This window comes from Solea senegalensis, linkage group LG14, assembly GCF_019176455.1.
Source record: "Solea senegalensis isolate Sse05_10M linkage group LG14, IFAPA_SoseM_1, whole genome shotgun sequence".
Classification (NCBI taxonomy): domain Eukaryota; kingdom Metazoa; phylum Chordata; class Actinopteri; order Pleuronectiformes; family Soleidae; genus Solea; species Solea senegalensis.
Genome location: NC_058034.1, coordinates 9,821,504 through 9,843,376, shown reverse-complemented (window position 1 = coordinate 9,843,376; position 21,873 = coordinate 9,821,504). Strand labels below are relative to the sequence as shown.

The 21,873-nt window shown below is 38.1% G+C and overlaps 1 protein-coding gene across 5 annotated transcripts in view; it reads right to left on the bottom strand.

Moving 5' to 3' along the window:
* Positions 1-18,970, bottom strand: part of opa1 (OPA1 mitochondrial dynamin like GTPase) — a 33,244-nt gene extending 14,274 nt beyond the window's left edge. The window contains exons 1-29 of one of the 5 annotated variants that reach the window (XM_044043885.1): positions 18,798-18,970; positions 17,267-17,591; positions 16,803-16,899; positions 16,462-16,569; positions 15,814-15,864; positions 14,655-14,737; positions 13,080-13,232; positions 11,252-11,305; positions 10,632-10,736; positions 10,331-10,417; positions 10,098-10,211; positions 9,834-9,914; positions 9,662-9,736; positions 9,197-9,268; positions 8,711-8,810; positions 8,341-8,471; positions 7,869-7,941; positions 7,473-7,545; positions 7,274-7,389; positions 6,148-6,212; positions 5,938-6,014; positions 4,254-4,419; positions 3,492-3,644; positions 3,255-3,363; positions 2,834-2,913; positions 2,558-2,698; positions 2,281-2,397; positions 2,093-2,186; positions 1,475-1,585 (exon numbers count right to left, since the gene is read on the bottom strand). In XM_044043885.1, the coding sequence (XP_043899820.1) occupies positions 1,475-1,585; positions 2,093-2,186; positions 2,281-2,397; positions 2,558-2,698; positions 2,834-2,913; positions 3,255-3,363; positions 3,492-3,644; positions 4,254-4,419; positions 5,938-6,014; positions 6,148-6,212; positions 7,274-7,389; positions 7,473-7,545; positions 7,869-7,941; positions 8,341-8,471; positions 8,711-8,810; positions 9,197-9,268; positions 9,662-9,736; positions 9,834-9,914; positions 10,098-10,211; positions 10,331-10,417; positions 10,632-10,736; positions 11,252-11,305; positions 13,080-13,232; positions 14,655-14,737; positions 15,814-15,864; positions 16,462-16,569; positions 16,803-16,899; positions 17,267-17,591; positions 18,798-18,826 (3,040 nt within the window). In that variant the 5' untranslated portion in view covers positions 18,827-18,970. The remainder of the gene's footprint in view (positions 1-1,474; positions 1,586-2,092; positions 2,187-2,280; positions 2,398-2,557; positions 2,699-2,833; positions 2,914-3,254; positions 3,364-3,491; positions 3,645-4,253; positions 4,420-5,937; positions 6,015-6,147; positions 6,213-7,273; positions 7,390-7,472; positions 7,546-7,868; positions 7,942-8,340; positions 8,472-8,710; positions 8,811-9,196; positions 9,269-9,661; positions 9,737-9,833; positions 9,915-10,097; positions 10,212-10,330; positions 10,418-10,631; positions 10,737-11,251; positions 11,306-13,079; positions 13,233-14,654; positions 14,738-15,813; positions 15,865-16,461; positions 16,570-16,802; positions 16,900-17,266; positions 17,592-18,797) is intronic. The other 4 variants (XM_044043886.1, XM_044043889.1, XM_044043888.1 and 1 more) reach the window with 4 other exon arrangements.
* Positions 18,971-21,873: the final 2,903 nt, after the last annotated feature.

The following is a 21,873-nucleotide window of genomic DNA, read 5'->3' as shown; positions in this document are numbered from 1 at the left end:
AGGTACTGGTTACTAAGGTTAGGGCTAAGATTTGAATTGCAGTCAGGTTAAGCATTAACTGGTTATAGTTAAAGGTCATTCATTTCACCTCAATCAAGTCCTCAATCAGTAGTCAGATGGCCCATGTGAAGGAAGAAACCAATAGTGATAGTATGCATGTGTAAGGGCTTAAACAAATAATGTTAATGTTTAAATGTGCGGGTCCAAGCAGGACCTCACTTCACTTAGATTCTGCATGTAAAAGTTTAGAATATCTGGCAGCAGGACTCAGACAGACGGATGCGATTTCTCAGGGCCAGAGGGCAAAGCACCGTAAATCAAGTCTCTGTCACTACATAGCTGGAGAAAATGGATAACGCATGACTCGTATGGTCACTGTGTTTGTAAGTTGTAGAAACTCAAATTTAGACACTTGTAACTCTCACTAACATAAAATAAACATGACTTTAAAATAAAAAAAATCTTTTTAAGTGGCAGACATCTGATTTTGGAACCAAATTGTTCATTTAAATAAACCTAATCCAGTCATTTCGTTTACATGATTATATTTTAGCATGTTTGGATAGATGCCATTTGGTAAAACTAAATCATCAGGCATTGTCTTATTCACTGAACATGTAGCTATCACCATACTCTGGAGTGCACGAGTCCCTCAAGAAATAATTAATTGACAAAGACAGAGAAAAAGACTTGGCATCCTTTGTGGACATGTCAACACCCAGTAAGGTTCTGTTAACTGATACAATGACGACTGACAAGGAAATAGTAAACCATTCCCTACTTTCCTTACATTCTCATGTGCAACAGCAGATGTCCAAATAGACTGTAAAAACACATCATCAGCATCAACATGCAGCCATGTACATAAACATGATATCAAACGTCACACATATACAGAGCTCAGCATGGTGTTTTTGCTTATGAGAGGTTGGTGACCATAAAAAGAAAAAAAAACAAAACACTAAAACTACATAATGTTCATCCAACACCTACAAAGACTGGTTCATATCTACAAACAACTGTACAAACGATGTGACAGAATTACTGTGTATTACATGAAGAATTACCAAGAGTATGAGAAAACAGTAGTAAAGCAGCTGGCCAATTCACATCCCAGTTATTTGAACTTGTCTGTTCTATATTAGTATGAACCATTTCCTGAATGAATCCTGCTTTAACAGACTAGTCAATACACATCCCTTAAGCACCACTGCCACCTTCTGACAACTTTAAGATTTCTTGTAATGAAACTATTTATTACAATATACTGGGACTACAAATATTGCTTATAACAGCCCATATGGCAGCCTCTAAGAGTTATACCAGAGTCTGGGTTTGGCGGACTGGCTGACTGACTGTATTTTAAAATCTCATAATCTCTTAACCAAAAACAAAACCACAACAATCTAGTCTATTTACGCATGTAAATTCTTCTATGGAATTTTTTGTGTTTGCAAGTGTCTGTGCATCTTACTGAGATCCTCAGCCAGCTGGACTCTGCGGCCTGTAATGAGGTGGGTCTTCTTTTCCATGTCTTCCCCAAAGTCATCCAGTACCTCCTTCACATTTTTCTCCAATCGCCTCACTGGGAAAAAAATGGATAAAGAATAACAATTAATTTCCCGTTAACCAACAATACATTGGATTTTGCTTTCTGTTTTCTGACTGAACTTATACCATAAATAAATGCTTTACTGGTGAACTGTCTAATCTCACAATGGATGTATTTGAGCATTCTGGGTGCAGAATTGTACGATTGAATTATTATCAATTACCTGGATAACTGCTTGTAGACTCTCAGTAAATTATATCATAACTGTTGTTCAGCTGCCCTGGTCAAAACTCTTATCCAGTTCACTCAGTATTGAATACTGACTGAAGGTACCAATGCAACTCCATCAGAGAAAGTGACATCTGAATGCATGGACTAAAAACCTAAATGATAACTGTAAGTATAATAACAGCCTTTGTACCAGTAAGAAACACATCAGAATATCAGTAGTTAAGATAAAAAACATTATGAGGAGAAAGGGACTTTGATCTGCAAATGGTGGGAAACCATTAAGAATGAATAGGTCTATAATAACTTTACCCTCAGTGTTGGTGAGCTGCTGTCGGAGAGTGTTGGCTGTGATGACCAGCATTCTCTGAATCCTCCAGAACAGTACCACGTCATTGCACTCCAGCTGGGAGAGAATATGCAAACCAACAGTTCAGAATCTCATACAACAGCATTTGACACAGGTTAGAATAATGTTGATAAGGAAAACAACTCCTTACCTCAGAGTCAACAAAGTGTCTCTGGTAGTAGTAAAAGCCTCTCTTGCAGAGGTTACAGTGGGCAAGTGCCTTCTGCAAAAAGTGTCGGCGATACAGCTGATGCCATGTGTCCTTGATCTGTCCAAAAGAAGGTAATCAATACTCCAGGAGGTACACGGGAGGCAGACATAATAAAAAAAGGCCAGTAACACAGATTTTGGAACTATTCACAGTCATCATAACGTGGTTACATTTTTCTTTTGCTAAAAAAGCTCAGACACAGATATTTTGCTCTCACCAGTCCAGGGTCAACTTCAACCGCTCGTCCTTCAAGGTTCTTCCTCACTGTGGTGACCTCGTCATTGGCCAAGTACGCGGTGTGGTCATCGTGGAGCTTCAGCAACCGCTCTAGCTCATTTTTTGTTTCATTACGTATGTGCTACACATACGTAAGGTAAGAGAAAAGGAATTGAGCACTGTGCATTATTGAATTGTGCACTTATACTGAGCTCCAGGACTGAAGCTATAGTAAAATGGGATTTAAAATTGGGATTTGTGCTCCTCAAACACTGACCTGATCTGCTGTACGATTTGTCCAGTTCAGCCACCTCTGCTTCCAGTCTGGTCCCACCATATCTCTGATTACTGAGTCAGCTACAAGAGACAAGAGGACCACAATTCAAAGAAAATTAAATGCATCTATTATGAGTATTTATCACAACCACATGGTTGCACCTTGAATTTTAAGTCGATAATAATGCTGTGAAACAGACAACCACACTAAACTAGATCATACAGAGGAATGTCCATGTGTGACCAACTGATATTTTGATGCTTTCAAGAGAAAACATTGTATCTGTGCTATCCTAATATTATAAATGCAAAACCTATTGACATACACCTATGAAACATTTTGAAAGCTAAAATATCAGATGAATAAAGAAGAAAGTTGAGCACTGGGGTGAAGTTCAATGGAGACGTCATGGCTAACATACTGTCTTTGAGGCGTGACTGAAGGGTTTCTTCCATGAACTGAATTGCTGCATCCCACTGAGGCTTGTCTGTGATGGAACGGTCTTCCAAGGCATTGTGCTGGATTACCCTCTGGAGAACACAAACATGAAGGGCAGAAAGAAAATCTCATTGCTTTAGGAAGAGACTGATTAAATAAACCTGTACATATGCTCTCTGTATCCTTGTGCCTCGTGTGAGTGGATATACTGTGTGTTTACCAGGCTGTCCATGGCCCTCTCATTCCATTTGTGCCTCTTGATGCTCTCGTCCTTCACAGCTTCCTTCAGCTTGTCAAAAATGTCGTCCTGGTCTTTGCCTTTGTATTCAGCCATGAAGCGGGCAAACTCCTCCTGCAGTGTCTCCCAGGCAACCTGACAGGGGGACAAGTGTTTTGGAAAAAGAAAAGGATTATAATAACAGAAGGACACTGCCTCATTGAAAATGCAAAACATAACATTTCATTAAACATATAATTCAGTCATTACTCGACAGCAGAATTGTGACATAGCGTACAGAATATGTGAAAGAAACATAAAAACAAAATCTAAAGTACGGTATGTATATAATTATTATGATTATATTACTATGATACTCTCAATGATAATTTAAGGTGGGCGTGAATATTTGATTTTTAATTTGATTATAATGTTTATCAATTAAGGGAGCTATTCATGATTATATTAAGAAAATAAAAAGACTGAATTATGTGTTTATCAATGATAACATTGATTGACAATTTTTTTGTCTAATTTGTGGTGCATTTATTACCACAAGGGGGCAGCAGCAGCAAACATTTGGTATACCACAAGTGTTTACGGAAGTGATGACATTTACTAGGGTCACTGAATGCATCTTAAATGCAATAATATAAATATGCATTGGATAATCCATAATGGCTGCAATTTTACTTGAAGTTCCCATGCCTAATTATAATATGACCAGTTGTATTAAGACAGTCCATTCTTAGTACAGTCTTTTACCTCCAGTGCTTTGTGCGGAAGCTGCTTGTCAGTCCACTGCTTCAGCTTGATGTCTACAGTGGTGTTAAAGGTACCCGAGTCCACTGTTTGAGCAGCAGGCAAGTAGATGTTCTCAATTACATGAGTGGAAACACGTTCCCACAATTTCTTCTGTAGGATGGCCTCCCTTCAGGGATAAAAATAAAATATTGTCATTTTAAAAGAAATGAAACACGATTAGTACCTCTTAATTTTCACTGTTCTAGTAAAACACAACATTTTTGATGAGAAACATGTGAACATGTAACCCTTTTTATGGTTTGGATAATTTTTTTGCCTCAGATGTGAGATTTATCTAACATCTTACTCTGAACAAAGTTGCTTTTAGGTGATCGGCTCAGTTCAAGTGACTAATTGGGACTTGCAAATAACTATAGCTGAGCTGCTTTCATTTGTAGTAGTCGGTGCTACTACAATTGCACTTGACTGTAGATTCCGATACAGCTTCAGATAAGTACGATCCTATTAGTGGCTTAAAGCATCCACGCTCTCACTCTCTCTCACTCAACAGCAGTGTGACAATGGAACAAAACCTATTCAGGTTCCCCTGAGATCAGAGCAGTGTTGCACCTCTCCCATTTATCATAAACGCATGCTCATATTTCATTAGGCTCTCCTTTTGTTCAGGATAGCACTCCTCATTGTCAATAGGTGTTTTCTCCAATAGTGCTGGCTGGTGGCTGGCTAAGAGGGCCACCCCTGTTCTCGTCCATGGGCAATTCATCAGAATATTGATCTGAGAGAACTGATGGCACGCACACTGGGGACAGCCACCATGCATACATCTTTTTTTATCAAGGTTTTCCTCACTGGACGTGAGGTATAGTTCAATGTTCATATACAAGGAAATTCATCCAGAGAAAAACCAGCAGACTGCCCTCAAAATAGCTTTCAACTAAATCCTGTACCAGCTGCAAATACTACATCATCTAATTGTCTTCTAGAAGAAAATTTTACAAAGTTCAGTCGCCTCCAGGCGACAGCCCAATAAGTCTACATTCTGTGAATACAAGAATGACTAAAAATATTAAAATTAGCATCCATCTATATTCACAATATGAAGGCTTCTGACTCAAGTCCTGGAGGAAACACTGCATCTGTAAAGCCGAAGTTCACTGAATCCAAAATTAATTAGGATAAATATATAGAGGTAGTCTGATTATTATTACAAATTAAGCACTTTTATACTGAGAAACTTAAATGTTGCCAAAGGTTTTTTCAATGTATTTAATATTTAGTTTATACATTGTTTTTATTAAAAAGAAAATGTGTACAATTACACTGCAGTGCAGACATAAAATGTAAATTAGAGAGACAGACCATTAGTGTTTGCAATTATTGTGTTATGTATTATCATTAAACAATTGCACTATGAATGGTTGTTTGTCTCTAGTTGTGTGTGGCCCTGCGATGGACTGGCGAACTGTCCAGGGTGTACCCTGCCTATCGCCCGATGTTGCTGAGATTGGCACAACACCCCCCGCGACCCTCTGGTGGAGGATAAAGCGGTTAGATGATGACTGACTGACTGACAATTGCACTATATCAGATGGGGGTACTAGTTATCTGCCCGGACCTCTATAAATATTTTTATAGTATTTGTATTTTGATAATCTAGATATTCTATAACTCGTCCTTAACTTACCAGTGTTGTGGGGTCACTTGACTCAAACTAATGACTTCATCCAAGATTTCATTTTTGGCCTTTTCATATAGTTCATTCTGCAAAAATACAACATACATTTATAAGATTATATGGTTTTGGAGTAGTTTTGTAATGTACTGTACTACATGTTATTTTATATCAACACAAATGCTGTGTTTATAACAACTGTCAAAAGCATTAATGTCTCACCCTGTCCAGCTCTCTCAGTCGAGGATAGTTATTCTTCCACTCTGTCTCCAAATTGAAACGGGATGCTGAGGAGAAGGTGAAAAATGACTGTAAATATCTGATTTGAATAGATCTTTTCGGCATCAACAAGTATAACCTTCAACTTCACATTTAAAATCTGTGACATGCATTCAGATGATTCCACAACAAACCCTTTTTGGGACATTTGTGTTACAAATCTACCTTGTTGTATGCCATTTTTCAGGTGTGTCTCACCACACCTTAATGAAATTAATCTCCTGAATGTTTCAATCGCTTTTCACTCATGATGTTATGCTTCATTGAACAGTCATTCTCTGTAATCAACAGACAATGATCTTACAGGGACAGAGCCTGCTTTGTTTTTACTTTGTATGACATATGGGGAGCTTTTAGACGGCTAATGGTGTCGATCCTTTAATAAAAGTGTGCGAGGACTTTGCACACTCACTCTCTTAACTGGCCCCTAAGGAGTAGAGGGGATGGGGCCAATCACAAACACTTTATCAAAAGTCAGGAGTTTTGGTTCTCACATATGCACACAGAGAAATACAGATATATACACACACACAAAGCTCGCTGTCCCTTTCCACAGCTCCCTATCCACAGTGGAGATTAAGCTAATTGGTGGTTTGTGGTACCATGGTGGCGCCAAGCATAGACAACTGAGGCTGGCTGTGTGTAATTTGATGGGCTATGGATCGATACACTACACAATGGGCTTATGGGACCTGCGGTCTCATGGCCATAAATCTCCTGTGCAGTTAGCAATGGGCTTGTAATTGTCTAGACTAATTGCACATGGAAGGCAAGACTGAAAGAGTGGAAAAGTGTGGCAGGATGGGCTGATTAAGGGTGTAAGATCAGGAGCAGGAAAAATAACAGGAACAGCAGCACCTGTTCCCTGTGCAGCATAATTGATAGGGTCAAGTGCTTGTGGTCAAAAAATAAAATCCCTCCATGTTGAATCACACTTTTAAAACAAGCCATGCTCCATATAAGGGCTTTGGACATAAACATTCTCTAATTGCTACACATCCCAAGGTTTAAGAATCACACCTAACAGAAACTGGATACAATTGTACACATGTTTAAAGCTCACTTTTACCTTTAAAGACATCCGCCTGCTGTTCAACAGACTCTCGAACCATCTTCCAAAAGCAGTCAGAGACAGCCAGGCTCAGGTTCTTTGTGGTCACTTGATGGGCCTTCAACATGCCGTCCCTAAAGAAAATGAATACATTAGTTGTCAACTTTAAATTGATTATGATGCAACATAAATGTTTGGGGAATCATGAATGGCCTACCTCAGTAATCTGGAGTTCTGGAAGAAGTCCTCCTCATAGTCTTTAATTGAGTCTATGCTTTCAGCGCTGCTCCCTGTAGACGAGTAAACAGCAAACATCATGTTTTATTAATAATAATAATAACAATAATAACAATAATATTGTTATTATTATTATCATTATTATTGTTGTTATTATTATAATTATTATTATTGTTATTACAGTAATAATAATAAGTCAGGTTTAACAAAGATTCCCACAAACAACAGCATATTGGCAAATCCTCATGAATGATCAGCAAGCTCTGGCTACCACCGTTATCATGAAACAAAATTAGGTAAATTAACATGAGCGTTTCTCTTTAAATACTGAGAGATTTAATGCACCACAAATGGATTATTAAGTAATAACTGTTACCTTTGCCTGTCACTACTGCAAAGTACCCCAGGGCCTTCATGGGGAACAGCTTTCCTTCCACTATTTGCTGGATCTGAAATGATTTGCAAAAACATGATTTAAACTGTCAAGTCTGCACCAAGCGCTCAATAAACACTGGCATGTTGAGGGATAATCTGGTCAAAACCAAATCACCAGAGCACCATCTGGTGGAGAGTTTGCATATTGTTGCTCCTCAGTTATCAGCTGGTTGACCTTATTTTTTAACCAGAGATGCAATAGTGTCATGATTTGACTCAAAATTTGTATATTCCAACTTTCAAATTCATAACAATGGCTGTCAATAATGAAGGGCAAATAGACAGATTCATGCATTAATCACAGTATTAGCACACACAAAGACAATGATATTCAGTATAATACAATGATTGTTGTGTGACTTGCACTAGAGGTCTAGCGGAAGAGCAAGTGACAAGCAAAATGTGTTCAATACCCTGCTCGGGCTGGCCAGGTTCTTCTCAGCCAAGTCAACCTTGGTCAGGACAAAGATGGTCCTCTTTCCCTGGGGGTCCATCTGGCTAACCAAGTCAGTTACAATACTCCGCTCTGCATCAACACTGCCATCTGAACAGAGGGAGCAAAGGCCACAAGAGACAAGATATATATATATATATATATATATACAAACAGTATATTTTATATTAAGTTTATGAATTCAATAAACATTTCATTCCTTACTCAAGAAAAAACAACAGGGGCATAGAAACTTCTTCACATGGAATCACATCCTTGTTAACTGTAACACTACACACTAACTTGTATATATAACTGTTGTCATTGGAAATATTAGATTCATGGCTCACCCTGAATACAGAGGATGATTGCGTTGGGGTTCTGCATGTAGGCTCTGCTCATACTGAAAATGGTTTCCTTGGTGTCTGATGCCATGCCAGTCGTCACCGTCTGAGTCATACAGTAAAAAAAAAGAGGCAGAATTGTTAGAATCTATCCACCTATCAATCCATCCATCCATCCATCTATCTATCGAGATTAAAAAATAAGAAATACTGAACCCAGATTTGTTCATTAAAATTGAATATTTTCTTCCTCAGCTGAAAAATCTAATAATTTCTTCCTTGGGCCATAACTTACATCGCCAGAACATTTCATTGAAATCTGTCCTTTACTTTTTGAGTTATGCTGCCCACAGACAGAAAAACAAACAGACTAACATACTCAAAAACAGAACGTTCTTGACAGAGAACAGTGCATGTGTATTTGAGTTAGAACTTAGTACACTATTTTAGTAAAATAAATGTAGGAACACATACAACAGCATGAATACTCACACTGATGACACCCGGTAGGTCAACAAGCACCATCCTCTGGATCCCAGGCCCTTTGACACTCAATGATATTGTCTGACATGCAAAGAAAAAAACATGTTTATTATTACAGAAGTAAACCATTATCAGCTTTTATTATCAGTGTGAACAGCCTAAATGGCTGGATCTTATAAATGGACTAATGTAGTCTACTTTGTAATCTTCTTATGATTAGAGAATACCTCTTGTTGTTGATTTGTGGTTAGTTAATTATTATCATTACTATCCATGTGTGTTTTCTGTTGTGGATAGTCTGATAATAGTTGTACACTTAGACATCATACTTAGTAGTTGGGCCCCTGCTGTCAAGCTCCATAGAGGCTATTAGCGTGTCCCATTTCACATGTCTCTATTCATTTGCATATGTATGTATTTAACTCCTTATGCTGTTGAATAAACTGAGACTGAAACTGAAGTGATGTGTCCAACCTCAGGGCTGACTGTCTGTCCCTCCTTCACACTCTTCCTCATCCTCAGCTCAATCTCACGCCTCAGAGCAGCGAGCTGCAGGACACAGGGAGAAAAACAAGGTAACGTCGAGTGAACAAGTTCAAGCTTTTGCATGTTTTAGGAGGATGAAGTGAACGCCATCGTGACTTACATCCTCCTCCTTAGTAAGGTCAAACTCTCTGCCGCTGTCCTTGAACATGGCCACATGGTGGGGTCCTTCACTTAGTGTCACCTACAGAGAGAAGATGCGTTTTATCAAAAGCTTTGATGTGTTTCAAAACAACAATAAATAGTCTAGTCATTCTCACCTTCTAAAATAGCCCAGTTTCTTATGTGCAAGTATACTTAATAGTAATAGTTTCCAATCGTTAAGGAGATGAATATACAAATATTCCTTCACGCTGATTCTACTGACCTTTACAGGAGAACGTGTCATCATCTCTCCTGAGCCTCGAGGAAAGATCCTGGCCTGAGCTATCATTTCCAGCACACTGGTCTTTCCAGCACTCTGATCCCCAACCACAACCACCTGTAACACAAGGAGACAGACTTAGGTATCTCATGAGAATAAATAAACCAATAAAAATAAATAAAGCTTTTCTTTAAATGCACTGTATTTTTATACAACTAAATTTGACTGCTTCTTACCCTGGGCAGGTGATCCTGTGTGTTGTAGTTAGCATCGTAGTCAGACAAGATGTCCAGAACTTCAGAATACAGGTCAATAAGGGATTTCTACATCAGGAGGAGACACAAATTAACATTATTAAAAGCATTTAGTGGACTCTTTTATTCCCAAAGTCTAAAGATTATTTCAAGGAATAAGTGAAAGATAATTACAGCAAGCAACAAAAAAAAATCAACAGCACCTTAAGTATCTAAAAACATTTTTGTTTGTCTACAGAATAGAAACAGAATGAATTGTATGCGTTTGTATTTTGAGACCTACCTTCACCTTCCTTTGGTGAATCCCCTTATCATCCTTTTGCAGCACTACTTTCCTTAACTCTTTATTCTCCTTCTCCAGTCTTTCCAGCATGCGCTGATATTTTAACTATGGAATAAAAAGTAGTTTCAATCAACAATCGGCATCAGTTAAACATTATATCAAAAGAATGCATTGCTTTTATTATTATAAAATATCATCGTATAATAACATAAATATTATTATTCTAAAAAGGTTATTATCTGTCAGAACATGAGCACCTTTTTACTACCAAAGCATTTTTTGCCGTTTGTTACTCAGCAAGTAACTGCTTAAGATTTAGCGCCCTCTGTGGGACGTGCACTGCACCACAACTCTTGGGGGGAAAGTCATGTTTGATGTGTCAATATTTGTAGGTCTAGTTTTGTCTAAATGCTCAAAGTCACCTGAGGTTGAAGTGAATCTTCGTTTTGTCTTCACTTTATAAAATCTAGCTAAGGACGTGTATGATCAAAACCTAATTTACAGCTTGTCCAGAGCTGGTAAATTTCATTTCACTAAGACATAAAACCAGTATTTAAAAATAAAGGGACATGCTTTTGCACACAATAGATTCATAGAAGGTTTCATGAAAGCTACCATACCTGTGTGCGTAGCAGTTCTTCTTGAAGCTGGTCTACCTTTTCTTTGTCTGATGACTACAGGTTAAAGATGAAAAAAGAACAGCAACAAGCTTTGTTAATATTTACTTTTCATGATCTGAAATAAAGGGTTTCCGTTACACTGATTGTGCAACTTCACAAGCATGAAATCCCAGCATACTGTATTACAGAGAGCCAGAGGTGAATGTCAAGTTAATGCATGAAGAGAAGGACAAACTCAGATATCAGGCAGAAACTACTCATTCTGAGATCACTTAACTTTGATCAACAAGCTCCATTTCAGAAACAAGCACAAACAGATTAATTTAATACCAAAATTATTCATTCATCTTGATTTGTCTTAAAACCATGTGATCATGAATTTTCGATAAATGCAATAGCTTTGGTGGGATGAAAACCAGGAAAGAAAGGAGGAGACACACAGCACACACGGACTCATGGGACTGGCAGGAGAGAAGCAGAGAATTTAACAGACAGACAGACAGACAGACAGACAGATCAAATTAATTTAGAAAAACAATTTCTTCACTAAATAACCACAAAATTGTGCAGTACATGACTCTCAAGCAATATGTACTACCAGTGTATTATAATGATTTACATGACAATAATTAGGCTTGTCGTTAGGGCAAGAGAAATCTCTTACAAGGCCAAAGATTTCTCCTGTGCCGTTGATAACAGAATCAGCTTTTTTAAAATAAAAGTTAGTTGCAGTTATTTGCAAAAAAGTGAATTGCACACCATGCAGCAAGTTGCCACTCCCCTTCATGCAGTGTCTCCGTACATTGTAAATGAATACATCGCTATTAAAAAGACTATCCTCCATCCTTTTGCACGAGTGAGACTAAGCTTCTATGTGACCTCTGGAGTCAAACTATGAAGGACCATGCACAGCCCACTGACAAAGCACAGCCTCACAAACATAGAGACTACTTTTGGTGCTACAGGGGCTAAGACTAATGGGCTGACAAGCCTATTTTAACATAATTTAAGGAAGAGAATGTAAAACATAGGCCAGCACTGTTGCCTCAAAGCTCGAGGGTCACTGGTTCGAATCCCAGTTTGACCGAGGGCTTTTCTATGAGGAGTTTGCATGTTCTCCCTATGTGTGTTCTCTTCGGATACTCAGGCTGCCTCCCATAGTCCAAATACATGCAAATTGGTTAAGTGGACAATCTAAAATGACTGTAGGTGTGAATGCTGAACCTATCCAGGGGTGTACCCCGCCTTTCTCCCTATTTCAGCTGGGATTTTACTTAAAGATGCCACCGTTGTCTGTGTGATAGACAAAGTAAACACAAAGTCAGCTAAAGAATAGTAAATATGGCATGGCCATAGCACTGAAATGTGTTATTGTGTTGATTTATTATTTAGCAACCTGTATGTATGTATGTCCTCCATCACCTGTATGTCAGGGACTAACACAATATACTCATACCAACAAAATTAGAGGGTAGTTCAGTTACCTAAAACTGTGTGAAAAAACGTCTTGTTTTTACTGACATCAGAATCTTTACTTTGTACTTTGCTGTGATTATTAAATATCCCCCCATCTTAATTACAATCTGAGCATATCCACCCATACTAATCAGTGATGCTGGGTGAAGTCGAGACCATGAACCTGCAAGTGACTGACAACATTTGTCCAGAGACAATCGGTGACACACTGCTCTGCAATCTTCATGGTTTCTCTGATGCTTGTTATGGAAAGTGGTCAATTCTAGAATAAATACTGTTTCTACTTCGTAATTGAGGTCTATCTGGAGCCATTTGTAGGATAGGACGGATCTACGAGGGGTGAGACCTTCACCTTGCGTGTCTGCTGAGGGGGGTTTGGAGGCGGACTGGGAGCAGACTCAGGTGGTGGGGAACGAACAGTATTGGCTGCAGCGGCCCGCCGGACCTCCTCCTCGTGCTGTTGGATCTGCTGCTGAATAAGAATGAGCTCCCCAAGCAGACCCTGCTGAGGTGCGTCATAGTGAGAGAAAGGTAGGAGCAGCAAAAAAACACAACAACCAGCCACTGTGCTGGTGAGCCACGCAGGCCAATGCTGCATCCATAACAAGACTAGAACAGGAGAAAACGGGTCTGTGCCTCAGTCAATGGCAGTGCTGCTGTTCATGCTGCAGAATCACGATTCTGTCAAGGCTCAAGTATAACAGAGTCAAGATCTTTGGATTTGGTAATCTTGCCACCATCATCAGTGTAACCTAACAAAGTTAGTGTCTCTCAGGCACTAAAGGGAGGTTCCAAACTTTGCCAGACTGAAGGCAGAAGAGGCAACTAATACCACAATGAGCCCCTCTCCACAAGTGGCAACAACAGTGACTCTGCTCCCTTTCCTTGCCATTATGCAGGATCAATGATTCAGACAACTCTGAAACTATTGTAATTGCAGTCAGCAGTAAATACAAACCATCAGTTCAGCCCACAGTGTTTCAGAATGTTGTAAGGCAAATGCAAATATATATCCATGATGAAATAAGCAAAGCAAGCAATGCTCTATTTTTGGAATAAAGCACAAGGCATTATGTAAAGCAGCAGGTAAAGAATGCTTTGGTTCAGGGGTCCCCAACATGACTTAACTGTGCAATAATCCACTGAATGTTGCTTTTTTCGCTCTGTTAACTGTACATGATACATATTAAAATGTGTTTTGAAGTGAACAATCTACTTACAACACAGACGTTCATGTTGGAGACCATAATTGCAGACAAAAAGCAGGGGATAGGAGAGGAGACTATCATTTTAACTGCAGCTCTTGTATTTATGATCAAACTGTATAGTGTAAAAAAAAACCCTGGTCAACTTATGTGAAGGGACAACACAAAAATGAACAAGGAAAAATGACAACATAAATAAACATCATGAATACAAAGTAATGGTCTCCATGAATAAGAATGACAAGCATTAAAGGGTCTTAAAGCAAAACTAAATATCAGAATTATAGCATATAGGTTCCATGCCAATGGTAAAGCCTGTTTTATGCAATACCACACTTAATATTAATGTTGCCTTGGGGTTGAAATATTTTTCTTGATAACAGCAACCAATGTGAATAATTTCAGTGCTGAATCAAACAGACTGAATCAAAAGGCATCCACAATCATTACATGTATGTACAGTATATGGGCCACTTGGGAGTCAACACACTTTTTAAATTCATATAATCAAAAATCTCTTTGATGATTTGTTGCATCAATTGTTGCAAAATATAATACTGACTCAAGTAGGTTTGCGCGAATACATTTTGATTCAGTTCACAACTGTTCTGTCCACTGAAGTGAAAGGTAGTCCAGATGCAGACAGAAGCAGAGTATGACTGAGCTGTGGTAGAGCAGAGAACAGAAAGCAGAGAATTGTCAAAAGGTTTTTAGAAACTTGCCTTTTTGTATTGCTTGTCACTGGCATCTTGTGTAGCTGCAGTAGAAGAATCTGTGGCTTTTAGAGAAGGATCAACTGAGGTTTCTACCAGAGGAGACATAAAAACCACAAAAACAAAGATTAGGGGGCAACACAACACAGCGATTTAAAGCACGTCTATGATAACAAAAATACAGACCAGTGTAAGTTCAAATGTTTGGAAAATCCTTCACACATTATGTAAACAAACTGTGTAAAACTATAATGAACAAGCCAAATTGAAGTTTACATATATCATATTATTATATGATTGTCAAATCCATGCACATGAACTAACTAAAAAATACCAGCCAATCCCTTTTTCTTTTCTTTTTTATGACTCATAAGAGGTGTGGTCCAGTCTGGCCGGACAAGTCTGTGTACAAATGACTTTTTCAAAGATTAGGACTAGTTACATAACCTAAATGTATTAAAGGTTAAACCATTGCTATATATTATTACCATGTAATAAATATATTTTATAATAAAATATTTATTTTAAATATCTGTGTAGGTCAAGAATTTCCAACCCCAATTGATGTCAAATGTAAACTGCATTTTCCAAACATCTGAATGTGAGTAGAATGTGGACAGAGTGAGAACACCCCAAATATTAGAAAGGAGAGAGTCTTGTTAATGAAAGCTGCCAGGCCAGGGGAGAGAAGGTGGAAGTCAAAGGAGGCAAAAATGACACAGATGGGATAAAGTGTAGCAAAGGACAGTCAGTCTGGAGACAGTCAAAAGTGTAAGGGAGACAAACTAACAGCAAACACAAGATAATCTATATTTTAGAGCTTTGAATAAACTCAAAACAACTGCAGGTTATTGTTCACATTCAATAACATCTGCTTCCATGTAAACTCAAGAACAGGAAGCATTTGTGGGCTCCAACAATCTTACTGCTTTCTCTTAGTCAAACACATTTTGACCATCCTCATAACTGGTCATCACCACTATTTCTGGCAGCATGACTGGTCTGCAACCTCAAAGCCAATGTGGATTTGAATCTTCCTGCCCAAAGAGCCAAACCATGTCAAAGTTTCACATGGACCACATACAAAAATCATGGCAAGATGGTGGTCGAAAAGCAGCAGGCAGAAAAGGGGGAGTAGGCGGCACTACTGAGTGCAGAGTTTACACACCTAACAACAGATGCAGACCAGCTCCTTTGACTTCACTACCCAAACTCACACCTGTGAAGAATGTGGAGGAGGACAGATGGGGAGGGGGAGGAGGAGAAAGGCAGAACAAGACAAGATAAAAAAAAAATCATAAAAGACAGAAGCAGAGGGATGATGGTTTCAGCAGGGACACAGCTACATGGTGTGAATTAAAACAAAGCAGCTGGTGTACTGGAAAAGTCAAGTGAAACCACTTACAAACTGTAAAAAAGGACACTTCAAACAAGGAACCCAAGATTTGTCATTAAAAGTCAATCAAAATAAATCTACTTTTACATTATTTTCCTCTAATTGTGTGAGACTTGTCTGCAATATAAGATTTCTCTTATTCTTAATGCCATCATCAAGTCTGTTTGGACTTGAAAATAAAAAACGGTATTCCATATAGAGTTTCATGACTATTTAATTTATTAATTTTTGGGCCTCTTGGAGGAAAAACCAGAGATGTAAACCTGAGGCAAATTGAGGGAAACTCTCAAGAGATATCATTTTAGTGCATGAATGATTTTATTCTGCTGTGTACGGTCATTGTGATATCTGCAAATAACAATTGTATTGTTGTCATGATGTAGTAATTATAAGGAGACAATTCAGCTTTTGTTTACTCACCAGACGACAGGAGGCTTTTGAGGAAAGTGAAGTTCTCTCCAATCTTGTCGAGATCAGGTAGCAGTTTGGCTATTTCTTCCATCTCTGGTAGAGCTTTGGCAAGTTTATCTATAAAATCCAAGAGATGATAGGTAAAGTGGAGACAACAGTTTGGAGTCTTGTGTTTCATAAAATGCATAACCTTGCAACTATGATCAGAAAACAGATTGCCCCTGTTTGACTGTTTGAGTCATTGAAATCAGGAATCACTTTTAAAAGTTGTGGTCAGCAATTCACACATTATTCGTCAACCTGTATGTCTTCCAGTAAATGAGACGGTATGCTAAGATAAACAGGCTTACCAAAATCAATTTGTTCACTCAAGTCCCAGACAAAATCAGGAATGACCCAGTTGTATTCACTAAAATCAGGCAGCATCTCCTTCCATTCTTCATATGTCTGGAAGTAAATGAACAAACTCCTGTTATTTTCAAATATGTAGAACAGAACATAGAGCTGAAATAAGCTTCAGTTCATGTGATGGAACATTACCACATGACACCATCAAATCATTATCTATGCTGTATTTTAATATAAGATTGAGAACTTGAAGATATGAACTGTTTTCAACATAAATGTATTTCACTTTTCAATTCGCGCAGAGTATAGAACAACCAAAATATGACAATTAACTGCAGCCTTGGTGAATTAATAGTAGCTGATTTAACCTGTGATTTTCCATTTGAACTTGATTCAGCCCTGCTTTAAAGATCATGCAAGGGCAACTTGAGACAGATAGACATTTAACTAATTACTAATCACTGACCTTTTTAGCTGTGTATCCTCCTCCCACTGCTGTGCCCAGAAGAATGTACCGAAGCTTTAGCAGCCTAGCAGCAAGGCGGGCTACCCAGAAGTTACGTTGCTGCTGGTAGCCATGACCCCCAGACCCAGGAGGAGGCTTAAGTGGTCGCATGGGTAATCGTGACATGGAGGTAAAATAGCGTGCTGCCATGCGATGGGGTGGCCGCTGAGGATTGCCATTTCCTGAATAGCGGTGGTGGATGGCACGGGACAAAGGGTGAAGCTTCTGCAGTGGTGCCAGAAATCTCAGCCCCATGTTGGTGGAGACCAGATTCCTGCAGGCCATGCTGAAAAGACAGAGAAAATAGACACTAAAATACACAACCAAATGAACCTATTCCATCCCTAATAATGCAAGTACCTAACCGTCATGTCAATCATTCATATATAAAACTGTTATTTTGGAACCAGAGACTCAATGTTTTCATAGACATTGGTATGCTATAAATCGAAGTTGACTGACATGGCCAAAGCTAATCTTTACAAAAATCCGGATGATGCATAATGATAGCTGATATCCGGTTTTCTTTCATTAATTTATGAATTTGATCAGGAAAATGCAATTTAACATAGTTCATGACAGAGCATGAAACTGATGTGATGCTTTTTTTTTACTCCAGTTCCTAGTTATGTTTATATATGTAAAGCATATCATGGAAATTGTGATTACATGACTATGCAACACAAACATCACACTACAATTACAAAAAACAGATTTAACTAAAATGGGTACAGCTCTGATTTAAGGATGAAGGATTTTTTGATGAAAGAAAATAAAGCTTATGTTGATTTAGAGCTTCTATCCTGTTTCTGATAATAAAAACAGTTAAGAATTACATCCATAATTCAGTGTTAAACGGCCGCTTAATTAATACCAATCAGACTATGTTGAATACTTAAAAATGGCCAAAGGTGGCTCATTATTTGGCTTCAAATGACTTGACATAAAAAGTGAAAGTGTTCTTCAATTCTTAATAGCGAATTGAACATAGCAACAACACAAAAAACCGGTGGGCTAATGGTACTTAGGATATAGTATTTGCTAAACTATAGGTAATGTAGCACCACCATCCCAAATACAAGCAAGAATAAGCCAGTGAATATTTGCATGCACCTTTACTATAAAACGTCAAGCTAAAAGGATTCCATATCGTATGATACAGTTAGTGTAGCATGATGTTAGCGAGTGAATAACATGGATTTCACGTCAGATCACATTAGACTGTCACACAACGGTTAGCTGCCTTGCTAACAGTTAGCTGGCAGGGTAATGTAGAGATCCACTAATGTAGCACTGGTCGTTTTTTTTAAGTTATAATACAAATATCAGTGACATTGTGTGATTGATCCTCTAGTAAGTAGCACTACTTATAAAGAGAGATGTTATTCACAGCTAGCTCGGCTGTCCCAGCTGTCAAACAACCACCTACATGCATGTACTGTCCTTAACAAAGCTAACTGAGCCGCTACTTAAACTCAAAAGATGCACTTACCATGCTGCTTTGCCCCCGACACGCAACATGTTGCTGCTGTTGACAGCAGGTTAACACAAATCTCTTTCACGTCCACTGTTTAGGAGCAAGTCAATGCATCTTTTTTTTAAATGGTACGCATGAGCATGGAAGCTAACAAGGACAGACACAACCAGAACAGAATGACAATCCACTTCCTGTGGACGATACCGTCACCAAATCGGCACGGAAGCAAAACGCACCAGTGAAAAGATCCTATGCAAGTCTCAGCAACATTGCCCATCATTGTCCGTCAACATTAAACCCTTAAAAACTACAAACAACGAGTTTACCCATCACAAATAGGACGGTGGACTCCTAATTATGTCTATAAAATGTCACTACAAAAAGTGCATTTCCCCAGAAACTGCAGTTGTGAATGTGGAGTAATCTCGACGTGTGTGTATTTCCTTTCGAGTCTCAATCTCAGTGTGTAATTCTGTCCATAAACAAAGTTTCATGGTGAATGGACGAGGACAAGAGGACAAGAGGGTTCCATTCACCTCACGTAATTGCCTATGATCTACCTTCTAAAATGAAATCACCGTCACCATTGATCGGTCCTCTCTATTTATTTGTTAAAGCAATTAAAAAAAGAAGCTACTAATCAAAAAAACGTTTTGTATGATTTATTGAAACTGGCTGAATTATCCTTACCAACTAATAATAATCACAATATAATGATAACAATAATACATTGCAAACGTAAATATTGGTTGCAGTGTTTTATGATGAAATAAAACCACATTGCCCAGGATTTTGTGTTTGTGAATCACTTTTCATTCATCCTTATTTGTATCATTAGGAATAGGCGTGGGATGATATAAAACAAATTCCCGGCACGATTATCATGACCAAAATAATTTCGATTAATTATATTATTGTGAGGTTAAAATCATAAGTCACGATGCAAGATGCAGCTTGAGTCCCAAACTGTCGGTCGTTTCTCCCTGGTGGCCCATGTCGGTACTGCAGGTACACAGTAAAAATTAACAAATAGAAAGGATTTTCATTTAGGTTGTCTAATTCATTCATTCATCCATCCATTCATCATCTACCCCTTTATCCTCCACTGGTGCCAGTCCCAGCTAACACAGGGTGAAAGGCAGGATACATCATGGACAGGTCGCCAGTCCATCACAGGGCCAACACAGTGACCATTCACTCTCACATTCACACCTGTGCTCAATTTTGAGTGTCCAATTAACCTCTGCATGTTTTTGGACTGTGGGAAAAAAACTGGACAACTTGGAGAAAACCCTCGCACACACAGGGAGGACATGCAAACTTCACGCAGAAAGGCCTGAATGGGGATGCAAACTGGCAACCTTTTTGTTGTGAGGCAACAGTGCTAGCCACATGTGCCAGTTTTATGACTAAGAAAAAACATTGTGTTATTTCAATATAGTTACATTGATGTGAATGGTTTATTTAAGACAATTTATGGTGACAGATTGTATTTTGTACTGGCCTCTACCTCTACTGAAATTAGTATGGACATAGCTACTTGATTCTATAATCTTGTGTTGATAGGATTTGCGTGTTAAGGTTTAAAGGTTTTCGATGGACCTCAAAAGACATTGGATTATGGTAGCTGTAAACTATAAACACAGTACTTAAAATTATTTTTCTTCTACATAATGGTAACTAATGCTCCTTTTCTACACACAAGAATGACAGTGGACTTGCAGGAGATTGTTCTCAGAACATTTATTGAAAAGAAAGAAATCAAGGGAAATCTAAAATTCAATCTTTGGGGACAAAGAAATTAACATAAATAAAAATAAATTATTAAGTACGGAAAACAAAAAAAAGACTCCACCCCCCCAAAAAAAGAAGTACATCTCTGCCAATAACAAAAACACATATACCCCCAGGTGAGTTTCTACCTGAGATTTGGGAGCTGCAAATAAAAAGCTTTGACACACAGATGGACTGTCATGAAGTTTTATCAATGGTATATTTTCATTTAATTTGGTTTCCAACCTTTTATTATATCGCTATTCATAATACATGTACATTTCCCTGAGGAAACAACATTGAAATCGAGGCTTCTCACACTAATCAAGTGGCTCACTCAAACTAAAAGCTAGTTCATGGATTGTTTAAAATACATGAAGTGAACAAGAGGCCAATGCTAGATATCAGTCGATGTATGTTGTACCTGTATACGGGCTTAGAGGTTTCAGCATCAAATAAATTGCTTTGCCTGATCTCAGTCAGAATTAAAGGCAGAACTGTGGCATAGGATGGAAAGCAATAGTATTTACACTTTGCACATCATTAAATGGATGAATTTACTGCATCTAGGTAGACAGTAATGACACAGCTGACATCAAAGATAAAATATAGTCAATTCTACAATAGACTGCTGACATTGAGCAGCAATGCAGATTCGTTTTGCCAATTATATATTAATTTCATGCAGACACAGATGATCTTTTTATTGGATTACAAGACAGAAAAGTAAGATTGTCAAAAGCTGCTTAAATTATGATTTTGCTGAGATGAGGTGCTAAATCCTATATACTATAACAGATTAATTCCCTTTTATGCCAAATCCTTGAAAAAAGAGATGCAGAATAATAATAATAATAATAATAATAATAATAATAATAATAAAACAATAGCTAAGAAGAAGTAGATCTACTAAAATAACTTGCATTTCTTTTTCTTTCAGTTGAGGGGAAATTCAAAGTAAATATTAGTTGCGCCATATTTACTCATTACAGAACAAAGACTGACCCTAAACTACCCTTCTCAGCAACTGGTTCAAATTGTGAAATAAATGCCCTGGATTGATGCCCAAATCAAGAAGACCCAACCTAATGCAAGTCTACAATCAAAATGAAATTACAAACAAATCCAACAGACAGTTCAAATCAAGTTGACAAACAACTGATTGTAACAAAGTACCAAAATAGCAGAAAAAGACCCACCAGCCCTTTGATAATCCAAAAAGCATATACTTTTTTTTATATCTAAATCTCTGATTTTTATGCACACACTAGAAAGATACATCTCATATACAGTATAGACAGAATTCAACTTTTAATAT